Genomic DNA, 26942 nt, shown 5'->3' on the forward strand with positions numbered 1-26942 from the left:
TAAGAGTCATACTTATCATGTTTTGTGAGTCTCACTCATATCTAGTTGAATCCTCACGGTGCCAAAACACATAGTGTAACGGCCAAGTCCATTTGTGAAAATTCCGCTTTGATTCAGGGTCTCACGGATTTAAAACGCGTCATAAGGGGTTGCTACATGCCCATTTAAATGTTCATCATCTCTCCCGTGGTTTGGTGATGTGGGATTTCGCCTAAAGTCCTTCACCCTTCCTTTCGAGACTCAGCTTTCTCGCTGAGGTTTGCTCCAACATCTCAAACCCATGCGGAGTTGCTCTGATATCAAATGTAACGGCCCAGCCCACTTGTGAAATTATCCGCTTTGGCCCAGGGTCTCACGAATTTAAAACACGTCACAAGGGGTTACTACACACCCATTTAAATACCCAGCATCTCTCTCGTGGTTTGACGATGTGGGATTTCGCCTAAAGACCTTCAAATGTAACGGCCCAACTCACTTGCGAAATTGTCCGCTTTGTGAAGGCTCTTCTATGTCTTTTTAACGATTTCACCATCTTCAAAAATTAATATAAAAATACACAACAATGAAAAAAAGAAAGTAAATATCAAGGTGAACCTATTAAATAATAGCGTCTGAAGACTTACAGTGTACGAGAGAGGGTGTATTCTGAAAAGACAAAATCATCATCAGATATCCAAATCCATAATGTCGTCACCAGGCTAGAAAAATACAAGAAAAATCAACATCCTGACTTTTTACGTTAATAAAAGCAAATTACGATAAAGTCTTATACCAGTTTGACATACCGAAGGATGACAAGTCTCCTCCTTTCCGAACCTCCCACGTTTGCGACGACGTCTTTCCACAAATTGTATTGTTCCATTCTAAATACACAACATACAACTTATGTTAAAATAAAAATAAAATGCTTACAAAAATTTTAAATTAAATTCAGTTATTGGAAACAAAAACTGTAAATACCTCCATTTTTCTGTAAGGAAATTTTTCTGGATCTATTTGTAGCATCAGAAAGATGGTAAATATATCACAACAGTCAAATGATAATAATATATATCCAGAAAATCCACGAGTCTTCCCCCAGCTGTTTTGGACGATCATATATGTTTGAGTTCCACTACTCGTATGAAGTTCCATGCTCCCAATGACCAAAACAGCATGTTGGTCCATTGTACAATCTCTGCCCATTTTCTCATCAACAGTAGGCCCTCTGTAAACAAGGAGTTCAGTAAGGGAAAAATACTTCTAGAAACTACTTCCGAATGAGAGTAAAACAAAACCAAGATGGAGTTTGTTGATAGTTGTTCCTTGGGTACTTGCGAGACGCTATGAAGATAAGGAGTTCAACATTCAGGAAGTAAAATGACTTATAGAGGCTTACTGGCTTAGCTGTATTGTTAGGGAATTGTGGCAGTTAAGACTACACATGTTGACTCATATATATACATGAAAGCTAGTTGGATTAAAAAAATTAATTGTAAACTACTTTCTAAAAGTTCACAGCTTGCTATAGGAAAATGTGAATATAGGTTCAATAAAACCGAACCACGTAAATGATGTGTGTTCATTTCCTTTCTTGAAATCTAATGTTATGTTAATTTGTATGTTAATTATGATAAATTCATTCAATCGATAATAAAGTGTTTGCTAATTAGCATGTACAAGGAGATCGAATTTTGAATAATTTTTCATGTTTTTTGAGTGGAATATACAAAACAATAAGAAGCATACATGAGTACATTTCAACATAGAAGCATAAGAAAAAACACCAGCGATGATGGGAAATGTTTCTAAATGCTTGAGGACTTCGTTTTGATCTAATATGGAGTGCCCATGTATTTTACATCTTAATGCCTATAAGACAAATGTAATTATTATAAAAATGTTTAAAGTAATATAATTTAATATATAAGTTTACCTCATCGTCAAAATTCGCAATCTCGTCGATTGCACGAGGCTGCTTGCATAAACTCGTCACTCTAAAGCCATAGTGGGTGACAAATGATACCATGTCCTTCATTGAACATGTTCCTCTAGCTTTAGTAGCAGGGTATATTTGGAATAGTCGGTCCATGGAATCACGTACATCCAAAAAGTATACCTTGTCCCAACAAGGAACTTGTATATGAAGTATTCTTAGTGTCATTTCTAGGCAAGCAGCCGTGGCAACAAATAAGCAACCGTTTGTAGATTTTTGAGCTCTAATGGGAGACAAATAAGCATCTAAAATATTGAAGTCGCTTATATTATCCTCGCGAATACCATAATGTGAAAGGTGAGTCAACAAACTTCCTTTAAAATTACTGTCAATATAGAACAAAATCATTTTTTAGAAAATAATAACAATAATAATTCTAATGAGGATATAATGAAAAAGATCAACGTGATATTTTATTTTTTTCCAAATAGCTTTTCAGACAAAAAAAATCAGGTTTGGGTAAATTCAATGCAATTGTAGGGTCGAGTTCCAGTATGCGTTTTTGTAAAAACTTAGAAGAAAATTCCTAACCACATTCAACCATCTCCAGTCTCATCATTTTTCAAAGCTAAAAATCGAATTCTCAAACTCTAACCCCTTGATAGCTAACCAATAAAAGGATTCCTTCAAATTAAAAAAAAAATAAAAAATTGTCTATGTAAGATTGTGTAAAAAATGTAAACTACAATCACAAAAATTTCCTGGCAATGTAGCTGTAAAAACTTAGAAGAAAATTCCTAACCACATTCAACCATCTCCACTCTCATCATTTTTCAAAGCTAAAAATCAAATTCTCAAACTCTAACCCCTTGATAGCGAACCAATCAAAGGATTCCTTCAGATTAAAAAAATTATAAAATCGTCTATGTAAGATTGTGTAAAAAATGTAAACTACAGTCACAAAAATTTCCTATCAATGTAGCTGTAAAAATTTAGAAGAAAATTTCTAACCACACTCAACCATCTCCACTCTCATCATTTTTCAAAGCTAAAAGTCGAATTCTCAAACTCTAACCCCTTGATAGCTAACCAATCAAAAGATTCCTTCAGATTAAAAAAATTATAAAATTGTCTATGTAAGATTGTGTAAAAAATGTAAACTACAGTCACAAAAATTTCTTGGCAATGTAGTTGTAAAAACTTAGAAGAAAATTCCTTACCACATTCAACCATCTCCGCTCTCATCATTTTTCAAAACTAAAAATCGAATTCTCAAACTCTAACCCCTTGATAGCTAACCAATCAAAGGATTCCTTCAGATTAAAAAAATTATAAAATCGTCTATGTAAGATTGTGTAAAAAATGTAAACTACAGTCACAAAAATTTCCCGGCAATGTAGCTGTAAAAACTTAGAAGGAAATTCTTAACCACATTCAACCATCTCCACTCTCATCATTATTCAAAACTAAAAATCGAATTCTCAAACTCTAACACCTTAATAGCTAACCAATCAAAGGATTCCTTCAGATTAAAAAAATTATAAAATTGTCTGTGTAAGATTGTGTAAAAAATGTAAACTACAGTCACAAAAATTTCTTGGCAATGTAGTTGTAAAAACTTAGAAGAAAATTCCTTACCACATTCAACCATCTCCGCTCTCATCATTTTTCAAAACTAAAAATCGAATTCTCAAACTCTAACCCCTTGATAGCTAACCAATCAAATGATTCCTTCAGATTAAAAAAATTATAAAATTATCTATGTAAGATTGTGTAAAAAATGTAAACTACATTCACAAAAATTTCCTGGCAATGAAACTGTAAATGATGTTCATTTATCTATCCCTGGTCAAAGAGTAATTTAACTAATTATCGACAAAAACTTACAACAAACAAGTTATAAAATTGCTATTCCAAAAAAACAAAGTTACTTTTCGTGACTTACCTGTTCTCTCCCATCGAGCAAGCAGATTTCGAAAGCCTCTATGAGAAGTCTCACGGAGCCAATGGTGGCAACGCCCAAGTGAACAGTTTTTATAAAAGAAAAGGCTAAGATGATGGTTTCGTGCGAACGTCGTCTTCATCGTCTGCGTTGAAGGACAGAGGCGAGAGAATCTAAAATGTACGGGAGGAGAGGAGAGGAGAAGCGCAGCAGTGGTAGTGGTGTAGGAAAAGTTTTCTGAGAGGAGGGAATGTGTTTTTGATAATACAATTATAATTATAATATACAAAAGTCAAAAAGACCTATTCTAACTTATTTTATTATCTATTAATTGAACTCCATAAAATTAATAATATCCTAAACCTAGATGATAATTTTTCGAAAAAAATATTATACTCTTAGTTTTGTTTTTTAATTAGTGTTCATATGGTACTTCATTTGTCTCATATATTTAGGTTGAACAATTTTTCCTTATTTAATTTACTTTTTTATATATTACCAATTTGTTCATTTAATTACTAAAGCATTCATTAAATAATAGGTAAAATGGGAAATCTCTTTGTAAAATTTGATTTCTCAATAATTTTCTTAATTTGTTCGGAAACTTATATGAGGTTTGATATGTAGGAAGGAGAGAGTAAATGATTAAATATTTGTATTTATTTAATTCAGTGTCAAGTAAAATCATAACTTAACTTCTGAGCTAATGATTTGTTGTTTCATGTTAAGCAATGCTGCATCCTAAAGGTGATCATGGTGCAAATTTGACGTTTTTCCAACAAGTTTACATCGAATTGTTTAATATTAATATATTAATAAAAGTATGAACCAGAAGTACGAAAGGTCACTAGCATATAAATGGGCATGCGCAGTGCACATATACAGCTATAAGCTAGAGCTACAACAACAATCCATCGTTGGTTAAGTTTTATGAGGACTTGGCTGCAGGTGTTTTTGGAGCTGGAAGCAAATTGCCTGCAGCAACAAGAGGCCGGCTACAACAAACAAACAAGTGATCACCACAACAAGCGATTATGCTATTTATGAGTCGCTGGTAGCACACATGCATGTATTTTTCGACATGTCAATTAAGATGATCATGGAGAGGCAAATTAAGCTTGACGGTTTAGGTCAACTTCCCTAGGAAGTCGATAATAATCTAATGACAAAAAAGAGTTCGTTAATTAGTGGTAAATGAGAGATTTGAAGGTCCAAACCAAAGAAACTGGCTCTCACCTTTAAGTGTACATTCCACTATTCCAGTGAGACCTCTGAAGACATTCGTTTCTTCTTGTTATCGAGCTTTGATCTCTTTGAAAACCAATGCATGGAAAGGTGAGATTGATAGATTATTCGCGTGGTTGGTAATGCACGGTAATTGAACAATTCTTGTCATGATATTTGATCCTAGATTGGACCTACTTGATGCAAGAGAAATGTGTTCAATATCACAGTACTCTTCACAACGTTGGCATGTTCCGTCACATGATTCTTCAAGTTGAGAATGGTTATGCCGCATTAAGTTAAAAACCAAGGAGACTACAGCTTGATATACAGTCTGCCAGTTAAAAACACCACCATCTATCATAAAAAATCATTTATCTATTATCTATGAATATGATCACTAGTATCATCATCATTGTTATAATTCCTAACATAAAAGAGAGACTTTTCACTTTTAAGATGTCACGGCTCAGCCCACTTGTGATATTGTCCGATTTGGCTCGAGGTCTCACGGTTTTAAAACGGGTCACAAGGGGTTGCTACACTCTCATTTAAATACCCAGCATCTCTCCCGCGGTTTAGCGATGTCGGATTTCACCTAAGGGCCTTCACCCCCCCCCCCTTTTCGGGACTCAGCGTCCTCGCTGAGGTTTGCCACACCATCCCAAACTCACGCGTAGTCGCTTTGATACCAAATGTCACGGCTCATCTCACTTGTGATATTGTCCACTTTGGCCCGAGACCTCACAGCTTTAAAAAGCGTCACAAGGGGTTGCTACACGCTCATTTAAATGCCAAGCATCTCTCCCGTGGTTTAGCGATGTGGGATTTCGCATAAGGGCCTTCACCCCCCCTTTCGGGACTCAGCGTCCTCGTTGAGGTTTGCCTCACCATCCCAAACTCACGCGGAGTCGCTCTGATACCAAATGTCACGGCCCAACCCACTTGTGATATTGTCCGCTTTGGCTCGAGGCCTCACGGCTTTAAAACACGTCACAAGGGGTTGCTACACGCTCATTTAAATGCCCAACATCTCTCCCGTGGTTTAGCGATGTGGGATTTCGCGAGGCCTCACGGCTTTAAAACGCGTCACAAGGAGTTGCTACATGCTCATTTAAATGCCCAACATCTCTCCCGTGGTTTAGCGATGTGGGATTTCGCGAAATCTCACATCGCTAAACCACAGGAGAGATGCTGGGCATTTAAATGAGCGTGTAGCAACCCTTTGTGACGCATTTTAAAGCCGTGAGGTCTCGGGCCAAAGCGGACAATATCACAAGTGGGTTGGGCCGTGACACAAGATACCCATTATACCATCCTTTTCGTTTCACCAAATTATATGCATTATCCTTTGAGTACATTAAAGTGCAAAAATACGAGAGGATTTTACGTCCGTATGTTCGTTCAAGAAATAAATGCACAACAGTATCGAGTGAGGAAGACAAAGCAATGTTTAACAAGAATTTGTCCATGCAGTCATTTAAAATGTGACTTGAGTAGAACAAGGAATAGGATGCTATCCTTCTAGTATCAATAACAGTAATAGCTAAAGCACTACCTTAATGCTGAAACTAGCCAGTAAAACAAGATCACCTTCTGGTAAGGTCCATTGTGTCAGCTGTTCTTCATCAGTGGGAACCTTGTTGTTCACACTTTCCATAAGCTAAGGCGACAACATCTCAAACTTCTTGCTGTCATATTATGAATAGCACCTTTAAAGAAATACCATAATAACTTTATTATTATCTAAACGTCAAACCCTGATATGCATTTTGAGTGGGCTTTTATCATTTAAAATTTCACAACACGTGCAAATCGCTTGAACTAAAAGCTAAAACCATTTCATCAGCTCCCTTCCAATGAATACAAACTTTACGTTTACGGCTACTCTGCTAATAGAAAAAGAAACTCAAATGACATACAAAGCTGTGTAAATAATAATCAGCATATATAAACAATTGTAAATCAGCAGTTGATACTTCAATTAAGTATTTTAAAATCATCGTGATCCCATCATACAGCTGTTGGACATTCAAACCAACAGTTTGGGAAAAAATCCTACTCAACGTGGTATTTAGAGCCTATATTACTATACTGACTAAACAAACTGCACTGTCTCATTAAAACTATGCATATTTCCCAATCATCTAAAGCTGAAACAAACATCCAAGTATGTTAGAGGCGTAACTTCAATCATGTCTTGACTTTGCAGCCAAGAAGAATAGTATTGAAAACAAAAAGGACTAAATGTTCTTCTCTATCAATAGACACACAACTATCATGTTTAATTTGTCTTTTCTGTTGCTTGGAACATTTATCTCCATGAAACATAGCAGGGACTTCAGCCACTTTTGCTCAATAGACAAGCTTTACATCAGCATTTGAGAAAATAAAGTTTGATTCCCCTCAAAGGTTAAGCAAACTCTAGTAAGTAAAAATTGCCAAGATTTAGAGCAATGCTCTTGTTTTGCATTTCTTCGAAAAGAATGCAGTACAGAAATTACTAAGTTTTATTGAATGCTTCATAAATTACATGGAAAGATGCTTGTGTTTCGTCTTCGAGCCATTTTAACCTTTGGGGAAAAACAGTAGACTTTCAAATTGTTTCACCCCAACCATGCGTTTCTTTTATTGTGACCAAGAATCGACTCACAAGTACTAATTTTAACACCCAATTAGTCAAAGCTAAACATTCCCTTGCAAGGCCAGAATTTAGAATTTAAGGAAAAGAATGTTAAAGAAAAATAATCAATTACCCGCCCATAATGCAGCACTCCGTTGCTTCCTGGTAGAATTGAAAGCAGAGACATGAAAAAGTATAGCCTATGATCTCACGACATCAAACTTCATTCCCAACTACAACTACTACAAATATTTGGTTCTGCATGCATATGATCAATTCATATACTCATTCAAGGTGAAAATTTGGATACTCGTTCGTGCATATCTGGTCTCCTTAACTTGATGAAACGGAAAGCTTCATGAGAGTCTTTTCGGTTCTGATGCTGCACTAACAAAATAGCTATGAATAAAGTAAATTGTAAGCCTAAAACCATATGATTTAATTCCCATGATTTAGTGGACTGGCTATAATTTAGACCTCAGTTTAAAAGCAAATCGATATATCATGTGAAAATAAACTATTGCCAACTATTTAGCTATTAGTTGAATAGAATTCGATCACAAAATAATTAGCAAAGAAAAAAAAATCATTCATTCATATATTATAAAATTATTTTTATTAAGTTTTCAATCATGTGTAATTTATGGTCTTCTTCCAATAAATTTCACATTCTAAATATTGTAAATTATGAGGGGAAATTTAATAAATTTTGTAATTGATGTAATTTAAGGAGAGAATTTGAAAAGTTACTATAGTCTATAAGATATATAATATATTGACCATATCTCAATAAGATATAGCATAGGATTAGTGGAAATGTACATAAACTCGTTTTGAGCATTTACTTGCTTCCCGTGGCATTTTTCATGTAGATTCAATACATCAGCATTCAATTCTTTTTATTTATGGAAGAGAGTGATAGAGTCAACAATATGTATATCAATTAGGTAATTCGTCTCCAATTTAAGATTTTGATATCAGATCATGCTATCAATAATTTCAATGGTTTTGTATTTTTATATTTTTATGCAATTACAAATCAATTTTGGCCATCATTAACCATTATGGTCATTACCACTTTTATTTTAAGATAAGATAAATAAGTTAAATTTGAGGAATGTGGTTTTCTAGAAAAAAAAAAAAAAAAAAGAGGTAAATAATGGTTGTGTAAATAATTGACAAGTAATAACAATTCTTATCGATGAGAAAGAATGGGCATTGCAATAATATTTTTTTGTTACTCTATTTCATCAAATTTCTCCATTTATTTATACTAATATATTGTAAATAGATAGATTTATTTGTGTTAAAAGACCACACATATATATAGGGATAAAAGCCAAAATAATCATGTAAGTTTGTCTATTTTGTGTTTTGGTCACGTAAATATTCAATTTTGGGTTTTGGTCTTGTAAATTAGGTAATGTTTTGATTTTTAGTTCTTTTTTACGAGTACTGACATGAATTCTGTCACGTCAATATTTCTCGATGCCACATGGAACGTCAGTCTTTTCCATCGTTATGTCACAAGTTCGACAAAAAATGACCAGAAACCAAACCATAACCTAACTTATAAGACCACAAACCAAAAGTGAATATATACAAGATCAAAACACAAAACTGTCAAACTTACAACACTATTTTATCCATTTTCCATATATTCTTTATATATATATATAAGATATCCCATTTATATATATATATATATATAAGATATCCCATTATTATTGTGTTATATAATTATAAGTCTCAACAAGCACAATGCCATGCACAAATCTCATTATGAAGAATGTAGGTAATTAATGCCTTGAAGATCCACAAATTATTCAAGCTTTATTTACTGCTTTTTCATCGTATATTTGTTGTCATACACATAAAATCATAAAATACAATCATTAATGTTCAATATTTACCACCAAGTAATGACTTTCTTAAGCGGTTAATTCTGATAAGAAGGTGTATAATATATGCCATCGACTCTCACGAGCCAGTAGCACTCATCCTCACAACGAGTATATACCTAATTGTACTTTGAAAAGGTCGAACTTTGCCGCCTTCTTATCCCACATATCCGATATGACGGAAGAAAACCTGTGCAGAAGCTGAAGTTAGAATTCTGATTTCTATAGTGTATGGTATCCGAGTTCGTCGTCCCCGGAGAAAACATGTGCCCACATAGGATTCGACTTCGTTCGGAGGTCATTGGCAATTATGACTATATTTTTTTGGTGAGAAAACACTTTTTCATCGAACAATCCCATTGTTTAGAGGGAGAAGATTAGAACAAAAATAATCAGAAAATGAAACAAGGAATTGGTTTTGGTGAAATTCATGATGTTAGAATCTTGTGGTATCTGAATGTGTGATTGTGGCTGCAAATGTTGAATATTGCTGAATATATATAGTTAAATAAAATATTAATTGCAGATTTATCCATTATACTATTCTTGGTTCTCATCAGATTACCCAATATGTTGTATATGGTCAGTATATACATACTCGGAATCTAGATGGAAAATTATTTTTAATGATATATAATAATCTCTTAATTATTTTATTTATTCATTTATGAATTACAATAATTTCTTGTGTTTTTATTATGGAAAAATCCAAGCAATTATCAAAATTAGTATTTTGACTATTCCGTGAACTAAGTAAATCATAAGCCTAAAACTATATGATTTATTTCGATCCGGCCATGATTTAGTGGACTGGCTATAATTTAGACCTCAATTTAAAATCAAATCTATATATCATATGAAAATATACTATTTCCAACTATTTACCTATAAATTGAATAGAATTCAATTATGTCAAATAATTAGCAAATAAATTTGTATTATTATACATATATTATAACATTATTTTTATTAAGTTTTCAATCATGTGTAATTTATGGTCTTCTTCCAACAAATTTCACATTCTAAATATTGTTAATTCTGAGGGGAAATTAAATAAATGTCGTAACTGATATAATTTAAGGAGGGAATTTGAAGAGTTACTATAGTCTATAAGATATATTGACCATATCTCAATAAGATATAGCATAGGATTAGTGGAAATGTACATAAGCTCGTTTTGACCATTTTGTTGGCTCCAGTGGCATTTTTCACTTGGATTCAATATATGAGCATTCAATTCTTTTTATTTATGGGAGAGAATGATAGAGTAAACAATATGTATATCAATTGGATATCGAACATGAAAACTTGTCTCGAATTCTTCAATATTGATCTCATATGAGCTATAAGTCATCGTCATGTTATCAATAATTTTAATATTTTTGTATTTTGTATATTTTATGAAATTACCAATCAATTTTGTCCACCATTAATCATTATAGTCATAACAACTTTTATTTTAAGATAAGATATATAGGTCAAAATTGAGTGATGTGGTTTTCCAGGAAAAAATAGTAAATATTGGTTATATAAATATTTGACAAGTAACAACAATATTTATCGATGAGAAAAAAATCGGCATTGCAATAATTTCTTTATGTTACTCTATTTCATCAAATTTCTCGATATGACAGAAAAATAGAGTCGTGAAACCAAGCCAGAAGCTAAAGCAAAACATGTACTTGGTATAATTCATGAAATCTCTCTACAAATTAGATTAGAGGGAGATATATTATTTTTGTTGAAAAATTATTTAAAAATGTGTTAAATATTTGTGTTGAAAATGTGAATGTTGAATGTTGAAAATTAGGTAAAATTAGGTGTTGAATATTGAAAATTAGTGTGTGATGATGTAGGTAATGATGTATTTTATTTTTGGATTATTTGTAAAAATTTTCTATAAATAGATCTCTCATTTGTGAAGAAAATCACAATTGAGTTGAGAGAAAAATATTATAAAGTGTGTAGTGTGATAATTTTAAGAGTTTGAGATTTTTACTTTTTACCGTAAATTTTTACTTTTTCACAACACGTTATCAGCACGAAGCTCTAAAAGTCCTCCATATTTTTCCAAGCTCCGAACAGAAGAAAAAGGTAACAAAAGTAATAATATTTATTTTACTGTTATTTATTTATTGTTTATATATGTAATATATAATATAATGTTATTGTTAGAAATAATAAAAATAATTTTTTCAAAAACTTGTTATAAATCCTGGGAGGATGTTAAGACGACATCCCACACTCCCGGTAAGGGATACGACAAGTATAAAAGCCTATAAGGTTTTTTAAACAAAATAACTTATGACACCTAATTATAATAATGTGATATGATATACATAATTATTTAAATATGACTAATATTATATACACCATATTATTACCATAAAATTATACAAATACATACATTTATTTTCTTATACACCAACGGTAATAAACGGTAACAAAACGGCTAGTTTTTGCTCTATAAATACAATCTCACAAATACATTCAATCACTCCAACTTTCTCTTCTTCTCTAAAAATTATTCTTCATCAAATTTTCGAAGAAAAAAAGAAGATGGCTTTCACGAGGTTATTTTTAATTATTTTGGTTATCATACTCACCAGTCTTGTATTTATCGGAGAATATCCTCCTCGTGTGTTTTCTTTATTTTTACGAATACTTGTACTTGTTGTTTATCCATTACTTTGTATTGCAATATTCATTAACTAATAAAATGCATCGTAATTTTTAGTACCACCATGGCAAACTTGGCAAAGCTCGAATTCATCGCTCTTGATATTACTGGGAAAAACTATATGCCATGGACTCTTGATGTAGAAATGCATCTTGAGTCATTGGGTCTAAGCGAGACCATTAAAGAAAATGGTATATCTTCATCACAAGAAAAAGCAAAAGCTATAATATTTTTACGACGACACCTTGATGAAGGTTTAAAATGTGAATATCTCATCGAAAAAGATCCCATGGCTCTGTGGAAAGGATTAAAAGAGAGATTTGAACATATAAGGGAAGTTATACTTCCGACCGCCCGTGATGAATGGAATATGTTAAGATTCCAAGACTTTAAAAAAGTCAGTGATTACAATTCAGCGATGTATAGAATAATCTCGCAGTTAAAATTTTGTGGACATGAGGTTACAGAATCGGAAATGCTTGAAAAAACATTTTCCACGTTTCACGCATCAAATATAACACTACAGCAACAATATAGAGTGCGTGGATTTGCGAGATATTCTGAACTCATCGCCTGTCTTCTTGTGGCGGAAAAGAACAACGAGCTATTAATGAGAAATCATCAGTCCCGACCCACTGGATCAACAGCATTTCCAGAAGTAAATGCTGTAAGCAAAAATGAATTTAAACCTGGAAACCAAAATCAAAGTTACAGACAAGATTTTGGTCGAGGACAAAATCGAGGTCGTGGTCGTGGTCGTGGACGTGGACGTGGACGTGGAAGTGGTCGTGGTCGTGGACGCGGCCGTGGTTTTGAAAATAATCGAGATAGTTATTTCTATAACTCATCTCAAAAGAACGTCCCAAACCACCCACCGAAAAGGCATCAAGAGAATATGAGTGTTAATGAGAATCACTCAAAAAGATTTGAAAGTTCTTGTTTCAGATGTGGTACTCCAGGACATTGGTCCCGTATTTGTCGAGCCCCTGAGCACCTTTGTAAACTTTATAAAGAATCAATAAAGGGGAAAGAAAAGGAGACCAACTTTACTGAACACAGTGAACCTTTGAGTGGTTCAACTCATTTTGATGCTGGAGATTTTCTGATTGATTTCTCAGATAATGATCAATTTGATGGTGGAATAAATATGTAAAATATTTTATTTTTTATGTATTCGTATGATAATGTTTTATAGTGTGTTATATTGTATTGTATTTTATTGTCAATAATTTTATTTCATTGCATATTTTTTTGAAGTTCAAATATGGAAAATGCTACGAACCAAGCTGAAGTTTGCATACCTGATAGTGGTACAACGCACACTATCCTCCGAGATAAAAGATATTTCTTGGAACTAAAACCAACAAAAACAACGGTGAATACAATATCAGGTCCTGTAGACTTGATTAAAGGATGTGGTAAAGCACAATTTTTGTTACCTAATGGTACAAAATTTTTGATCAATGATGCTTTATATTCACCACAATCGAAAAGAAATTTGTTGAGTTTTAATGATATATATTCCCATGGGTATGATACTCAAACAATGAATGAAGGGAATGAGAAATATATGTGTCTTACCACATATAAATCAGGAAAGAAATATGTGATTGAAAAACTACCAATGCTCCCTACTGGATTGCATTATACACATATACGTCCCATTGAATCAAACATGGTAATTGATAATTCTTCAATATTAACCAATTGGCATGATCGATTAGGACATCCTGGTTCAACAATGATGCGAAGAATTATAGAAAATACACATGGTCATCCATTGAAAGACCAGAAGATCTTTCAGAATAATAAGTTTCAATGTAAAGCATGTTCTCTTGGAAAACTTATTATAAGACCATCACCAGCCAAAATCCAAACTGAATCACCAATGTTTCTTGAACGTATTCAGGGTGATATTTGTGGACCAATCCATCCACCATGTGGACCATTCAGATACTTTATGGTATTGATTGATGCCTCCAGCAGATGGTCACATGTATGTTTATTGTCAACTCGAAATGTTGCATTTGCAAGATTACTTGCTCAAATAATAAAATTGAGGAATCAATTTCCCGATTATACAATCAAGAAAATTAGACTTGATAATGCTGGTGAATTTACTTCCCAGACTTTCAATGATTATTGTATGTCTATGGGAATCATTGTTGAGCATCCTGTTGCTCATGTACATACTCAAAATGGATTGGCTGAATCATTGATTAAACGTCTGCAAATGATTGCTAGACCAATGATTATGAAAACAAAGCTCCCTATTTCTATATGGGGACATGCAATTTTACATGCTGCTTCATTAATTCGCATCAGACCAAGTGCATATCATAAATACTCCCCATTGCAGCTTGCATTTGGTAAAGAACCAGACATTTCTCATCTGAGAATTTTTGGATGTATGGTGTATGTGCCTATTGCACCACCTCAACGAAAGAAAATGGGACCTCAAAGAAAGATTGGAATTTATATTGGTTATGATAGTCCATCGATCATTCGATATCTTGAACCACAGACAGGCGACGTGTTCACAGCACGTTTTGCTGATTGTCATTTTAATGAGGAAATCTTCCCAATGTTAGGGGGAGAACAGAAACATACCGAAAAAGAAATTACATGGTATGTATCATCATTGTTACATCTGGATCCAAGAACAAAACAATGTGAAAAAGATGTACAGCAAATTGTGCACTTGCAAAGAATAGCAAATCAAATACCAGATGCATTTGCAGACACAAAAGGGGTAACTAAATCATATATACATGCTGCAAATGCCCCTGCTCGAATTGAAATTCCGAAGAAACAAATTGAAGATAGTCATGATGTCATTAAACGCCTGAAGCGTGGAAGGCCAGTTGGTTCCAAGGATAAAAATCCTCGAAAAAGAAAATTCATAGAGAAACACAATGATCACAAAATAGAGAATGATGTTCCTGAAGAAACACATAATGATCACAAAATAGAGAATGATGTTCCTGAAGAAACACATGATGATGAAAATGTTTTGTCAGAACCACAAACTGACGAGAATCATGAAATCTCTATCAATTATATTAATACTGGAAAAATATGGAACCGAAAAGATATAGAAGAAATTGATGATATATTTTCTTATAATGTGGCAATCGACATCATAAATGATAATGAAGATCATGAACCAAAATCTTTTGGTGAATGTAAAAATCGGCAGGATTGGATAAAATGGAAAGATGCCATCCAGGTTGAATTGGATTCGCTAAATAAACGTAATGTTTTTGGACCTATAGTCCTTACACCTGAAGGTGTAAAACCTGTTGGATACAAATGGGTTTTTATTCGAAAGCGAAATGAGAAAAATGAAATAGTAAGATATAAAGCTCGACTTGTTGCACAAGGTTTTTCTCAAAGGCCTGGAATTGATTATGAAGAAACGTATTCTCCTGTGATGGATGCAATTACGTTTCGGTATTTGATTAGCTTGGCAGTATCTGAAAATTTAGAAATGCGTCTTATGGATGTTGTTACAGCCTACTTATATGGATCACTTGATAGTAATATATATATGAAAATCCCTGAAGGATTTAAGATGCCTGAAGCACAAAGTTCAAAACCCAGAGAATGTTATTCTGTGAAATTACTAAGATCATTATATGGGTTGAAGCAATCCGGCAGAATGTGGTATAATAGGCTAAGTGATCACTTGATGAAAAAGGGATATGTAAATAATTCAATATGCCCTTGTGTTTTCATTAAGAAAACAACATCCGGATGCGTAATTATTGCTGTATATGTTGATGATTTAAACATCATTGGAACAAATAAGGAAATTCAAGAAGTTGTGTCATACTTGAAAGAAGAATTTGAAATGAAGGATCTTGGAAAAACCAAGTATTGTCTGGGTTTACAAATTGAACAAAAAGAATGTGGAATATTTGTTCACCAGACAAATTATACAGAAAAGATCCTTAAACGTTTTAATATGGACAAATCAAATCCTTTAAGTACTCCAATGGTTGTTAGATCATTAAACATAGAAAAGGATCCATTCCGTCCATGTGAAGATGATGAAGATATTCTTGGTCCAGAAGTACCATATCTAAGTGCTATCGGTGCCCTTATGTATCTTACAAATTGTACAAGGCCTGATATATCTTTTGCCGTAAATTTATTGGCAAGATTTAGCACATATCCAACAAAGAGACATTGGAACGGAATTAAACATATATTCCGTTATCTACGAGGAACGACAGACTTGGGACTTTTGTATTCAAAAGATGCTAATCCAAGTATAATTGGTTATGCCGATGCTGGATACTTATCTGATCCACACAAAGCACGTTCTCAAACTGGATATGTATTTACTCGTGGAGGCACTGCAATTTCTTGGCGTTCACAGAAACAAACACTTGTAACAACTTCATCAAATCATGCCGAGATTATTGCACTACATGAAGCAAGCCGTGAATGTGTGTGGTTAAAATCAATGACTCAACATATCCAAATCTCATGCGGATTATCATTCGACGAGAAGCCTGTGATACTATATGAAGATAATGCTGCATGTGTTGCTCAAATGAAAGAAGGATACATAAAAAGCGACAGAACTAAACATATTCCTCCTAAGTTCTTCGCATTCACCAAGGAGCTTGAGAAGAATAAATGTATTGATGTTCGTCACATTCAATCAAGTGAAAACTCATCAGATCTCTTCACAAAGGCACTTCCTACGACAATATTCAGAAAGCACATATATAATATTGGGATGCGCAATCTACGAAATTTGTGAAGAATTGTTCGTGTCAACATGAGGGGGAGTTTACGTGACTGCACTCTTTTTCCCTTACTATGGTTTTTATCCCAATGGGTTTTTCCTAGTAAGGTTTTTAACGAGGCAGTATAAAAACACGTAATGTATACAATCATTATGATCATCATCACAAGGGGGAGTGTTGAAAAATTATTTAAAAATGTGTTAAATATTTGTGTTGAAAATGTGAATGTTGAATGTTGAAAATTAGGTAAAATTAGGTGTTGAATATTGAAAATTAGTGTGTGATGATGTAGGTAATGATGTATTTTATTTTTGGATTATTTGTAAAAATTTTCTATAAATAGATCTCTCATTTGTGAAGAAAATCACAATTGAGTTGAGAGAAAAATATTATAAAGTGTGTAGTGTGATAATTTTAAGAGTTTGAGATTTTTACTTTTTACCGTAAATTTTTACTTTTTCACAACAATTTTAAAATTTATTCTCTTCCTCAAGTATAATTTTACATATTCATACGCACATAAAATCATGAAATGGTTGATCAGGGTGTCCGTGCAAGAGCTTGGGGCATCTTCGGCCAGTCCATCACTTTCTCCGGGCTATATAAAGGAAACGATTTCGAATAATAGATACTGTCGCCGTATACTTGCCAATAGTACACGTCGAAACAGTTGATATGAAGAAGTGTATTATTGAAAACATCGAAAGAGAGTTCTTTTTTATCACACCAAAGATGATAGAAGAATACGGTTTTAAAGAAGATATTTTCGCAAAAGCTGAAGCGGAATTCTCCATTCTTGTAGAGCGTATGATATCCGATATCATCATTTTTGGAAGCACAATGCACCAAAAGCGATGGTGAGTTCGGAGGAAGATTGTTGGCAACTACAACTTCATATTTTTTGGTGAATCTGCATGTTCGTTTATAAAATTATTTATTTTAGTATTATAAAACATCATACATTATCGGTTTTATATAATATCCTAACTAAATCAAATATTTCAAAAACAAAAATATTCATTGGGTTACACACGTATTGTGTGTGCTTTAGATTAGGAGTGAGAAAAAAGATCGAAAATTTCGATATACCAAGATTACCGTACCGAAATCTCTTTCACTTCCTCCTACAATTCCTCCTACATATTTATATTTAGTAAATTAAATATGTTATATCATCTATTACTCAAATTACCAATTAAAATCTCTCACTTCTNCTATTAATATATATGTGTATATATTTTTTAAAAAAACACAGATGTATATAAAATAGCTTTTAACTAAATTAAAATTAACTTTAGGTAACAATTGTTATTATATTTCAGTATTTCCATAAATACTTGATATTCTTGTACTGTCATGAAGGTAAGAAGTGAGAGATTTTAATTGGTAATTTGAGTAATAGATGATATAACATATTTAATTTACTAAATATAAATATGTAGGAGGAATTGTAGGAGGAAGTGAAAGAGATTTCGGTACGGTAATCTTGGTATATCGAAATTTTCGATCTTTTTTCTCACTCCTNCTAAAACATATTATAAAATCAATTCAGCATTAGGCTGGTACTAACACAACACTCAAATGCATAAAATAACACAGAATAACCATTCACTCATAATCTTCAAAAGTGACAAACTTGGACTTCATTTGATGGTGGTCATTCTTTTATCCTTATGAGCAGAACAAACCACACACATACATTTACCACGACTTGAACCAACAGCGTAGTCGCATTTGCCACCGAGTGAACCATCAGTAGAGTGGCATTCGCCACGTTCATGTTTAAAGCTTTGAAATTCGAACACAAAGAAAACAGAAAAAGAAGTGTATAAGAAAGAAAGAACTTCTAAAAATACACTGCATCTTAAAAGAGACGGATAATGCATAATGGCAATTGCGCTAAAGAAACAGTGTAACATAAGGAAGAAAGGAATGTTCATTAAACAAGTAGCCTTGGAAGTAAGCTGAGAGCATAATCAAATGTCAGAACCATCACAAACAAGGACTTGAAGTTGGAAACAAAATATGAAAATTCGAAGATAGTTATTACTTATTAGGCCACAACTCATGACTTCAAATCCGAATCAAGAAATATGAAAATTTGAAGATAATTATGATGGACACTGATCTGGAAACACCCGTGGGCAACACTTGCAAAGTGCTAAATTTTATTGATACCGAAACAAGTCACCAAAAGAAAGAACAAAAGCCAGATAATAATAACACCACCTAATCTAGTACTTCAAAACCAAAGGAGACGTAAGAAACAAATCCAATCCTAACTAAATATAAAAAAAATAAATAAATAAAGCCATGGTATCTAGGAGACAAGAATATAAGGATAAGATGAAGCATCAATTTCCCACTGCATCAAATTACCAGGTCACAAACTGAGGTAAAGAATAGAACACTTTGATGCCTTCATCATCATTGTGATCATTAAGCAAGAGCATAAAAATACCCAAGAAAATAAAGAGAAGTAACTGGTTAAAGAATAATTTCTGAAGACATACCAAATGTAGTGAAAAGATGGCCAAACAGAGGAAAGAATGTCGTCACCCAGATCCTTATTTTCATCACCATCCTAATAAATACAACAAAAGTGAACTTCTTGTGCCAATAATAAAAAAAAATAAATTTGGATAAAAGGCTTGGTTTTGGTGATACACATATTCCTGTTTCACCTATTTAGAATCTGCTCTATAATTCGTATCTTCTTGAATAGACATTTATTTTACGCTCCAAACAAAGTCTCATGTAGCCTCACTCTAGCATCACAATACCCGCACGCATAAGTTTTCTTTTTTTAAAAAAAAAATCTTCATGCAATTTACTTTCCGTGCACAAGCAGCATCACCACACCATTTGATGTCCTACATAAGAAGTTGCTGGTGTATCTACGCATAGTTTTCTATGTCAGCTCTCACCATTCAATATCATTCACATAGCTACTTGATTGAATCAGATCAAATTCACATAGCTAACAACGGGTCAACTAAAACAAGCAAACCACCACCACCATCACTTCATTTGGCATGAGGTACATATTTAGTCGATTTAAGTTTGTTTGCATTGGCATGACTAGGATTTTAGGGTAGTCCATACACTATACAAATGATAGAGGTGTAAAATAAACAAGGACAGCATGAAATTGAATCCAAACAAAGCAATATAGAAATGAATTGTTCGTACCCTGATCTCACACAACAATACATTGTCCGTGCCTATCAAATTAACAACAGCTCGGAAAAGAAGACACTCATCGCTTCCATCTTCCTTAGCCTCGAAAGTCATGGAGTAAAATAGAGCGTTAATGCGATTGAGCTTGATAAACTTCACAAGCTTGAAATTTCTCCCCTGTATCAATCAAATCAAACCGGAAGAAATTACTTGCGTGCATCAAATAATCAGGACTGTCAATGTATTTGCCTAACCTTGGCACTGTTGAAGGCGTTTAGGGCTAATTCGGGAATATCTCTGAATGCATATAGAGCTTCGTCGGTAAGGTATGTGTTCGATCCACCAAATGTACCAGGATATAGCGTGCGCACATACACATCACACATCTGTCAAATGGTAGATTCAATAATCGATTAAGATACTGATAGAGATAAACAGAAATCCCCAATTTATTCAACAACAAAAAAATCCCCTATTACTTGACGCATCAGCTGCAACGACAACTCTTCCTCTTCCATCCGACGATATCCTATAAAACAACGGTCCGAATCCATCTGCTCGCACAAATTCCGATGAATTTTCTCAATATAGCGAAGTTATAAACAGCTGAAACATAAATTTCATACGACGAGTATTACAAGAAAATTCGCCCATTCTCCGACGCCCAAACCTAGAAATATACGGATTGTTTATTATTATTATTATTTTCAATTTTAAATGCTATTCCTTTAAAAAAAATAAATCGTACTTTTCCTTTTTAAAAAATGGTAAACGGAAAAATTAAATAATGAATCATGTTAGAATTTCAAAAAAAAAAAATGCATCTGCCAATGTTTCAATTAAAATTCAGTATCTAGCTATTATTTTTTAGAAATCAGTACCTGACAAATCTATACATTTAGTTTTAACTACCCATAAAGCAAACTTTACATTTTTACCCTTTATTATTTAAATAAATATATTATTTTATCCACAAAAATTATATCATTTTTCTCCATTTAAAATATAATTTTAACAAAATATTATTTCTCAATTATCATGGAATAAAAGTAAATACTTATTTTGACATACAAAATACATATTATGGGGTTTCAGATACTTGATTTCGCTCTTTGAATACTCCAAATATATAAGAAAATATTATATTTTCGAGCATTCACCATAAATTCAGTAATTGTTGGTCCTTTCATGAAAAATGCATTAGGATGACTTATTCATGTCATTTTATTTTAAAAAAAAAACATAGGCCATCACTCAACATGAAATAAGATTAAGTATTTATTTTGACCAACAAAATACCTATTTTGGAGTACTAAATGCTTGATTTTACTCTTTGAATACTCCAAATGTGTAAGAAAATACTGGATCTTCGAGCTATCACAATAAATTCAATAATTATTGGTATTTTCATTGAAAATGCATTAAGATGACTTATTCATGTCATCTAATTTTTGAAAAAATACAGTTTCTCACTCATTGTTGAATTAGAAAAATTACTTATTTTGATCAATAAAATACCTATTTTCGGGTTCCAAATATTTTATTTGGCTATTTGAATACTTCAAATGTGTAAGAAAATACGTAAGTTTCAAGTAATATTAAGTGACTTTTGATTGTGTCATTTGTGAAGTTAAAATGTGATACTTAAATTGGTACACAACGTATCTAATTAGAGTATATAATACATGATTTTACCCCGTAAATACTCATATCCAATTATTTGAGGATGCCAAAATATAATTTGAAGTTAATATTAAGTGACACCGATGATGATATTCGTGAAGAAAAAATGTCATACTTAAATTAATACAAATAATACATAATTCGAGTTCACAAACACTTGATTTTACCTTTTAAATACTCAAATTCGATTGAGTATGTCAAAATATATAATTTGAAGATAATATTGAATATTTTTTGATGATGAGATTTGTGAATAAAAAACGTGATACCTAAATTGGTACAAATAGTACCTAATTTGATTTCACATATACTTGATTTTACCCTTTTAAGACTCGATTTTGATTATTTTGGGATATAAAAAAATATAGTTTCAAGTAATATTAAGTGACTTTTTATGTGTCATTTGTGAAGTCAAAATATGATACCTAAATTAGTACAAAAAATATCTAATTCGAGTATATCAATACTTTATTTTACTCCCTAAATGACAAGTATTTTAATTTGAGTTTGCAAATAATTTATTTTGTAAATGAGATACTTAGAATATGTATTGAAATACTGAATATTCGAATAAGCAACGTAAGTTCACCAAATATTGGTATTTTTATGATGATACATTTGGATTACATATTCATATCATTTAATAATTAAAAAAAAACATATTCTCAACTAAGAATTAAAATTTTAAAGTACTTAGTTTTACTTGAGAAGTACCTAATTTGAGTTTGCAAATACTTGATTTCGTAAATGAGATACTCACAATATGTATTAAAATACTAGATATTCGAATAGGCAACGTAAGTTCACCAAGTATTGATATTTCTAAGGAATAAACATTTGGATGACATATTCATATCATTTAATATTTTTTCTGTAAAAGAAAAAAAAAATTCCCAACTAAGCATAAAAATTTTAAAGTATTTGTTTTTATTTGAGAAGTATCTAATTTGATATTGTAAATATTTAATTTGGTACATGAGATACTCATAATATGTAATAGAATACTGGATATTCGAATATGTAACGTAAGCTCACCAAGTGTTTATATTTCCTTGGAAGATGCGTTTGGATGACATATTCATCTTATTTAATATTTTTTTTGTAAAAAAAAACAAATTATCAACTAAGTAGTGAAATTTTAAAATACTTATTTTTACGTGAGAAGTATCTAATGTGATAACTAAATTAATACAAATAATGCATAATACGAGTCCACAAATACTTATTTTACCATTTAAAACTCAAATTCGATTATTTGATGGTGTCAAAATATATAATTTGAAGTCAATATTGAGTTGTCTTTAATGATGAGATCCGTGAAATGAAAATGTGATACTTAAATTGTTACAAGTATTATATAATTAGATTCCACTGATAATTGATTTTACCCTTTGAAAACTCAAATTTGATAATAAGTATAATGAAAGAATATTGATGCATATAATGAATGATTATCATGATTAATAATGAACTATGTTTATTTATTTAAATGATATGAATAAGTATCCTAATGAATTTTCCATGGAAAGATTGCATATTCGAATATCCAGTATTTTAATGCATATTCTGAGTATCTCATTTACGAAATCAAATATTTGCAAACTCAAATTAGGTACTTCTCAAGTAAAACTAAGTACTTTAAAAATTTCATGCATATTTGAGAATTTTTTTACCAAAAAAATATTAAATAAGATGAATATGTAATCCATGCTTAGTGATCGAGCAAAACTTTCATTGTAAAATTCTTAGTAAAAATTAATAATATTCAAGCTCGAAATAATCGCAATTGCACGATGTCAAGTAATAACATAGTCATGGACTTTCAATAATCGCAAGTGCACGATGTCAAAATGCTCCATGATTATGGATTGAGCAAAACTTTCATTGTCTAAGGACTGTATTTCTCAATTATTATTCTTAGTTATTCAATTTTTAGCAGCGAAACTTCAGATGATTGTTTACTACTACGATTATTAAATAAAAACTCAATGAAATGGTTCAAGGATTAAATGATGAAATAAATAAGCTAGAATGATTGATTAAAGTTCAATGAGAAATGAATTTGTTGAGAATCTCGGTTCACATATCCCTCGCTAATCTACTTAATTCATTCGACAATTATCTATGCTTTCGACGAGATTTCATATCCAATTGAACATGCTCTCTCAAGCTATGTCAAACTAATTCAACTTAGTGAAGTAATTAAATCTCTTTAATTATTTATCAATTGTGAATTGCATGTCGTTTTATTAAATCTCATAGCTTTCGACCTATTGGAACATGTCATCCAAATGCATCATGGATGGAAATGCGAGCACTTGGTGAACTTACGTTACATATTCGAATATCCAGTATTTTAATACTCATTATGAGTATCTCATTTACCAAATCAAGTATTTTAAAACTAAAATTAGGTATCTCACAAGTAAAACTAAATACTTGAAAAGGTTCAATTGCGAATTAATTTTTTTAACAATAAAAAAAATAATTAAATGAAATGAACATGCCATCCAAATGCATCTTGGATGGAAATGCGAGCACTTGGTGAACTTACGTTGCATATGCTAATATCCAGTATTTTAATACTCATTCAGAGTATTTAATTTAACAAATCAAGTATTTTAAAATTGAAATTAGGTATTTCGCAAGTAAAACTAAGTATTTCAAAAAGTTCAATGCTTAGTTGCGAATTTGTTTTTCTTTTAAAAATTAAAAAATATATTTAAATGGAATGTACATGTCATCTAAATGCATGTTGGATAGAAATACGAGCACTTAGTGAACTTACATTGCCTACTAGAATATCCAGTATTTTATTAACTTTTAGGAGTATTTCAATTACCAAATCAAGTATTTAAAATTGAAATTAGGTATTTCGCAAATAAAAGTAAGTACTTCAAAATGTTCAATACTTAGTTGCAAATTTTTTTTAAAATAAAAAAATAATTAAATAAAATGAACATGTAATCCAAATGCATCTTGGATGGAATGCGAGCATTTAGTGAACTTACGTTGCATATTCGAATATCCAGTATTTTAATACCCATTCTGAGTATCTCATTTATCAAATCAAATATTTTAAAATTGAAATCAGGTATTTCGCAAATAAAACTAAGTATTTGAAAAAGTTCAATGCCTAGTTACGAATTTGTTTTTTTTAACAATAAAAAAAATAATTAAATGAAATGAACATGTCATCCAAATGCATCTTGGATGGAAATGCGAGCACTTGGTGAACTTACGTTGCATATTCGAATATCAAGTATTTTAATACCCATTCTGAGTAGCTCATTTACCAAATCAAGTATTTTAAAATTGAAATTAGGTATTTCGAAAGTAAAAGTAAGTATTTGAAAAAGTTCAATGATTAGTTACAAATTTGTTTTTTTAACAATAAAAAATTAATTAAATGAAATGAACATGTCATCCAAATGCATCTTGGATGGAAATGCGAGCACTTGGTGAACTTACGTTGCATATTCGAATATCCAGTATTTTAATACCCATTCTGAGTATCTCATTTACTAAATCAAGTATTTTAAAATTGAAATTAGGTATTTTGCAAGTAAAAACTAAGTACTTCAAAAAGTTCAATGCTTAGTTGCGAATTTGTTTTTCTTTTAAAAATTAAAAAAATATTTAAATGAAATGTACATGTCACCTAAATGCATGTTGGATAGAAATGCGAGTACTTGATTAAATTACATTGTCTACTAGAATATCCAGTATTTTATTAATTTTTATGAGTATCTCAATTATCAAATCAAGTATTTAAAATTGAAATTAGGTATTTCGCAAGTAAAAGTAAGTACTTCAAAATATTCAATGATTAGTTGCGAATTTTTTTTAAAATTAAAAAAATAATTAAATGAAATGAACATGTAATCCAAATGCATCTTGGATGGAATGCGAGCATTTGGTGAACATACGTTGCATATTCGAATATCCAGTATTTTAATACCCATTATGAGTATCTCATTTACCAAATCAAGTATTTTAAAATTGAAATTAGGTATTTCGCAAGTAAAAGTAAGTACTTCAAAATATTCAATGATTAGTTGCGAATTTTTTTTAAAATTAAAAAAATAATTAAATGAAATGAACATGTAATCCAAATGCATCTTGGATGGAATGCGAGCATTTGGTGAACATACGTTGCATATTCGAATATCCAGTATTTTAATACCCATTATGAGTATCTCATTTACCAAATCAAGTATTTTAAAATTGAAATTAGGTATTTCGCAAGTAAAAGTAAGTACTTCAAAATATTCAATGATTAGTTGCGAATTTTTTTTAAAATTAAAAAAATAATTAAATGAAATGAACATGTAATCCAAATGCATCTTGGATGGAATGCGAGCATTTGGTGAACATACGTTGCATATTCGAATATCCAGTATTTTAATACCCATTATGAGTATCTCATTTACCAAATCAAGTAATTTAAAATTGAAATTAGGTATTTCGCAAGTAAAAGTAAGTACTTCAAAATATTCAATGATTAGTTGCGAATTTTTTTTAAAATTAAAAAAATAATTAAATGAAATGAACATGTAATCCAAATGCATCTTGGATGGAATGCGAGCATTTGGTGAACATACGTTGCATATTCGAATATTCAGTATTTTAATACACATTCTGAGTATTTCATTTACTAAATCAAGTATTTTAAAATTGAAATTAAGTATTTCGCAAGTAAAACTAAGTATTTCAAAAATTTCAATTAGTTGAGAATTTGTTTTTTTTAAATAAAAAATATTTAAATTCAATTTACATGTCATTCAAATGCATTGGTAATGATGAGAGGAAAGAGAAGATGACCAACAAAAATTTGTATTTATTTAATTTTTTATTAATTAAAAGGGTAAAAAGGTAAAAATACATAAAACATGTAGTAAAAGCTAAGTTGGTCTTTTGTCAGGTATTAAAATACAAAAAAAAACGGATGGGTACTGAATCTTAAATTAATCTTTGACAGATGTATTTTTCTCCAATTCACCCGAAATAATAGAAATACGACTATGAATATTT

General features: G+C 31.6%; 2 protein-coding genes across 2 annotated transcripts in view; both read right to left on the reverse strand.

Moving 5' to 3' along the window:
* The window catches only part of LOC140974003 (uncharacterized), a 34032-nt gene extending 13118 nt beyond the window's left edge, over positions 1 to 20914 (reverse strand). Inside the window, exon 1 of the mRNA XM_073437194.1 lies at positions 20896 to 20914. The gene's annotated coding sequence lies outside the window, so the exon portion shown is untranslated. The remainder of the gene's footprint in view (positions 1 to 20895) is intronic.
* Positions 1 to 20920, reverse strand: part of LOC140974002 (uncharacterized) — a 30979-nt gene extending 10059 nt beyond the window's left edge. Inside the window, exons 1-5 of the mRNA XM_073437193.1 lie at positions 20705 to 20920; positions 20480 to 20611; positions 20238 to 20402; positions 19559 to 19629; positions 18667 to 18833 (exon numbers count right to left, since the gene is read on the reverse strand). Of these exons, the coding sequence (XP_073293294.1) occupies positions 18689 to 18833; positions 19559 to 19629; positions 20238 to 20402; positions 20480 to 20611; positions 20705 to 20779 (588 nt within the window). The 5' untranslated portion in view covers positions 20780 to 20920 and the 3' untranslated portion in view covers positions 18667 to 18688. The remainder of the gene's footprint in view (positions 1 to 18666; positions 18834 to 19558; positions 19630 to 20237; positions 20403 to 20479; positions 20612 to 20704) is intronic.
* Between the last annotated feature and the right edge of the window lie 6022 nt (positions 20921 to 26942).

Source organism: Primulina huaijiensis, chromosome 3 (genome assembly GCF_012295235.1).
Source record: "Primulina huaijiensis isolate GDHJ02 chromosome 3, ASM1229523v2, whole genome shotgun sequence".
In the NCBI taxonomy this organism is placed as follows: domain Eukaryota; kingdom Viridiplantae; phylum Streptophyta; class Magnoliopsida; order Lamiales; family Gesneriaceae; genus Primulina; species Primulina huaijiensis.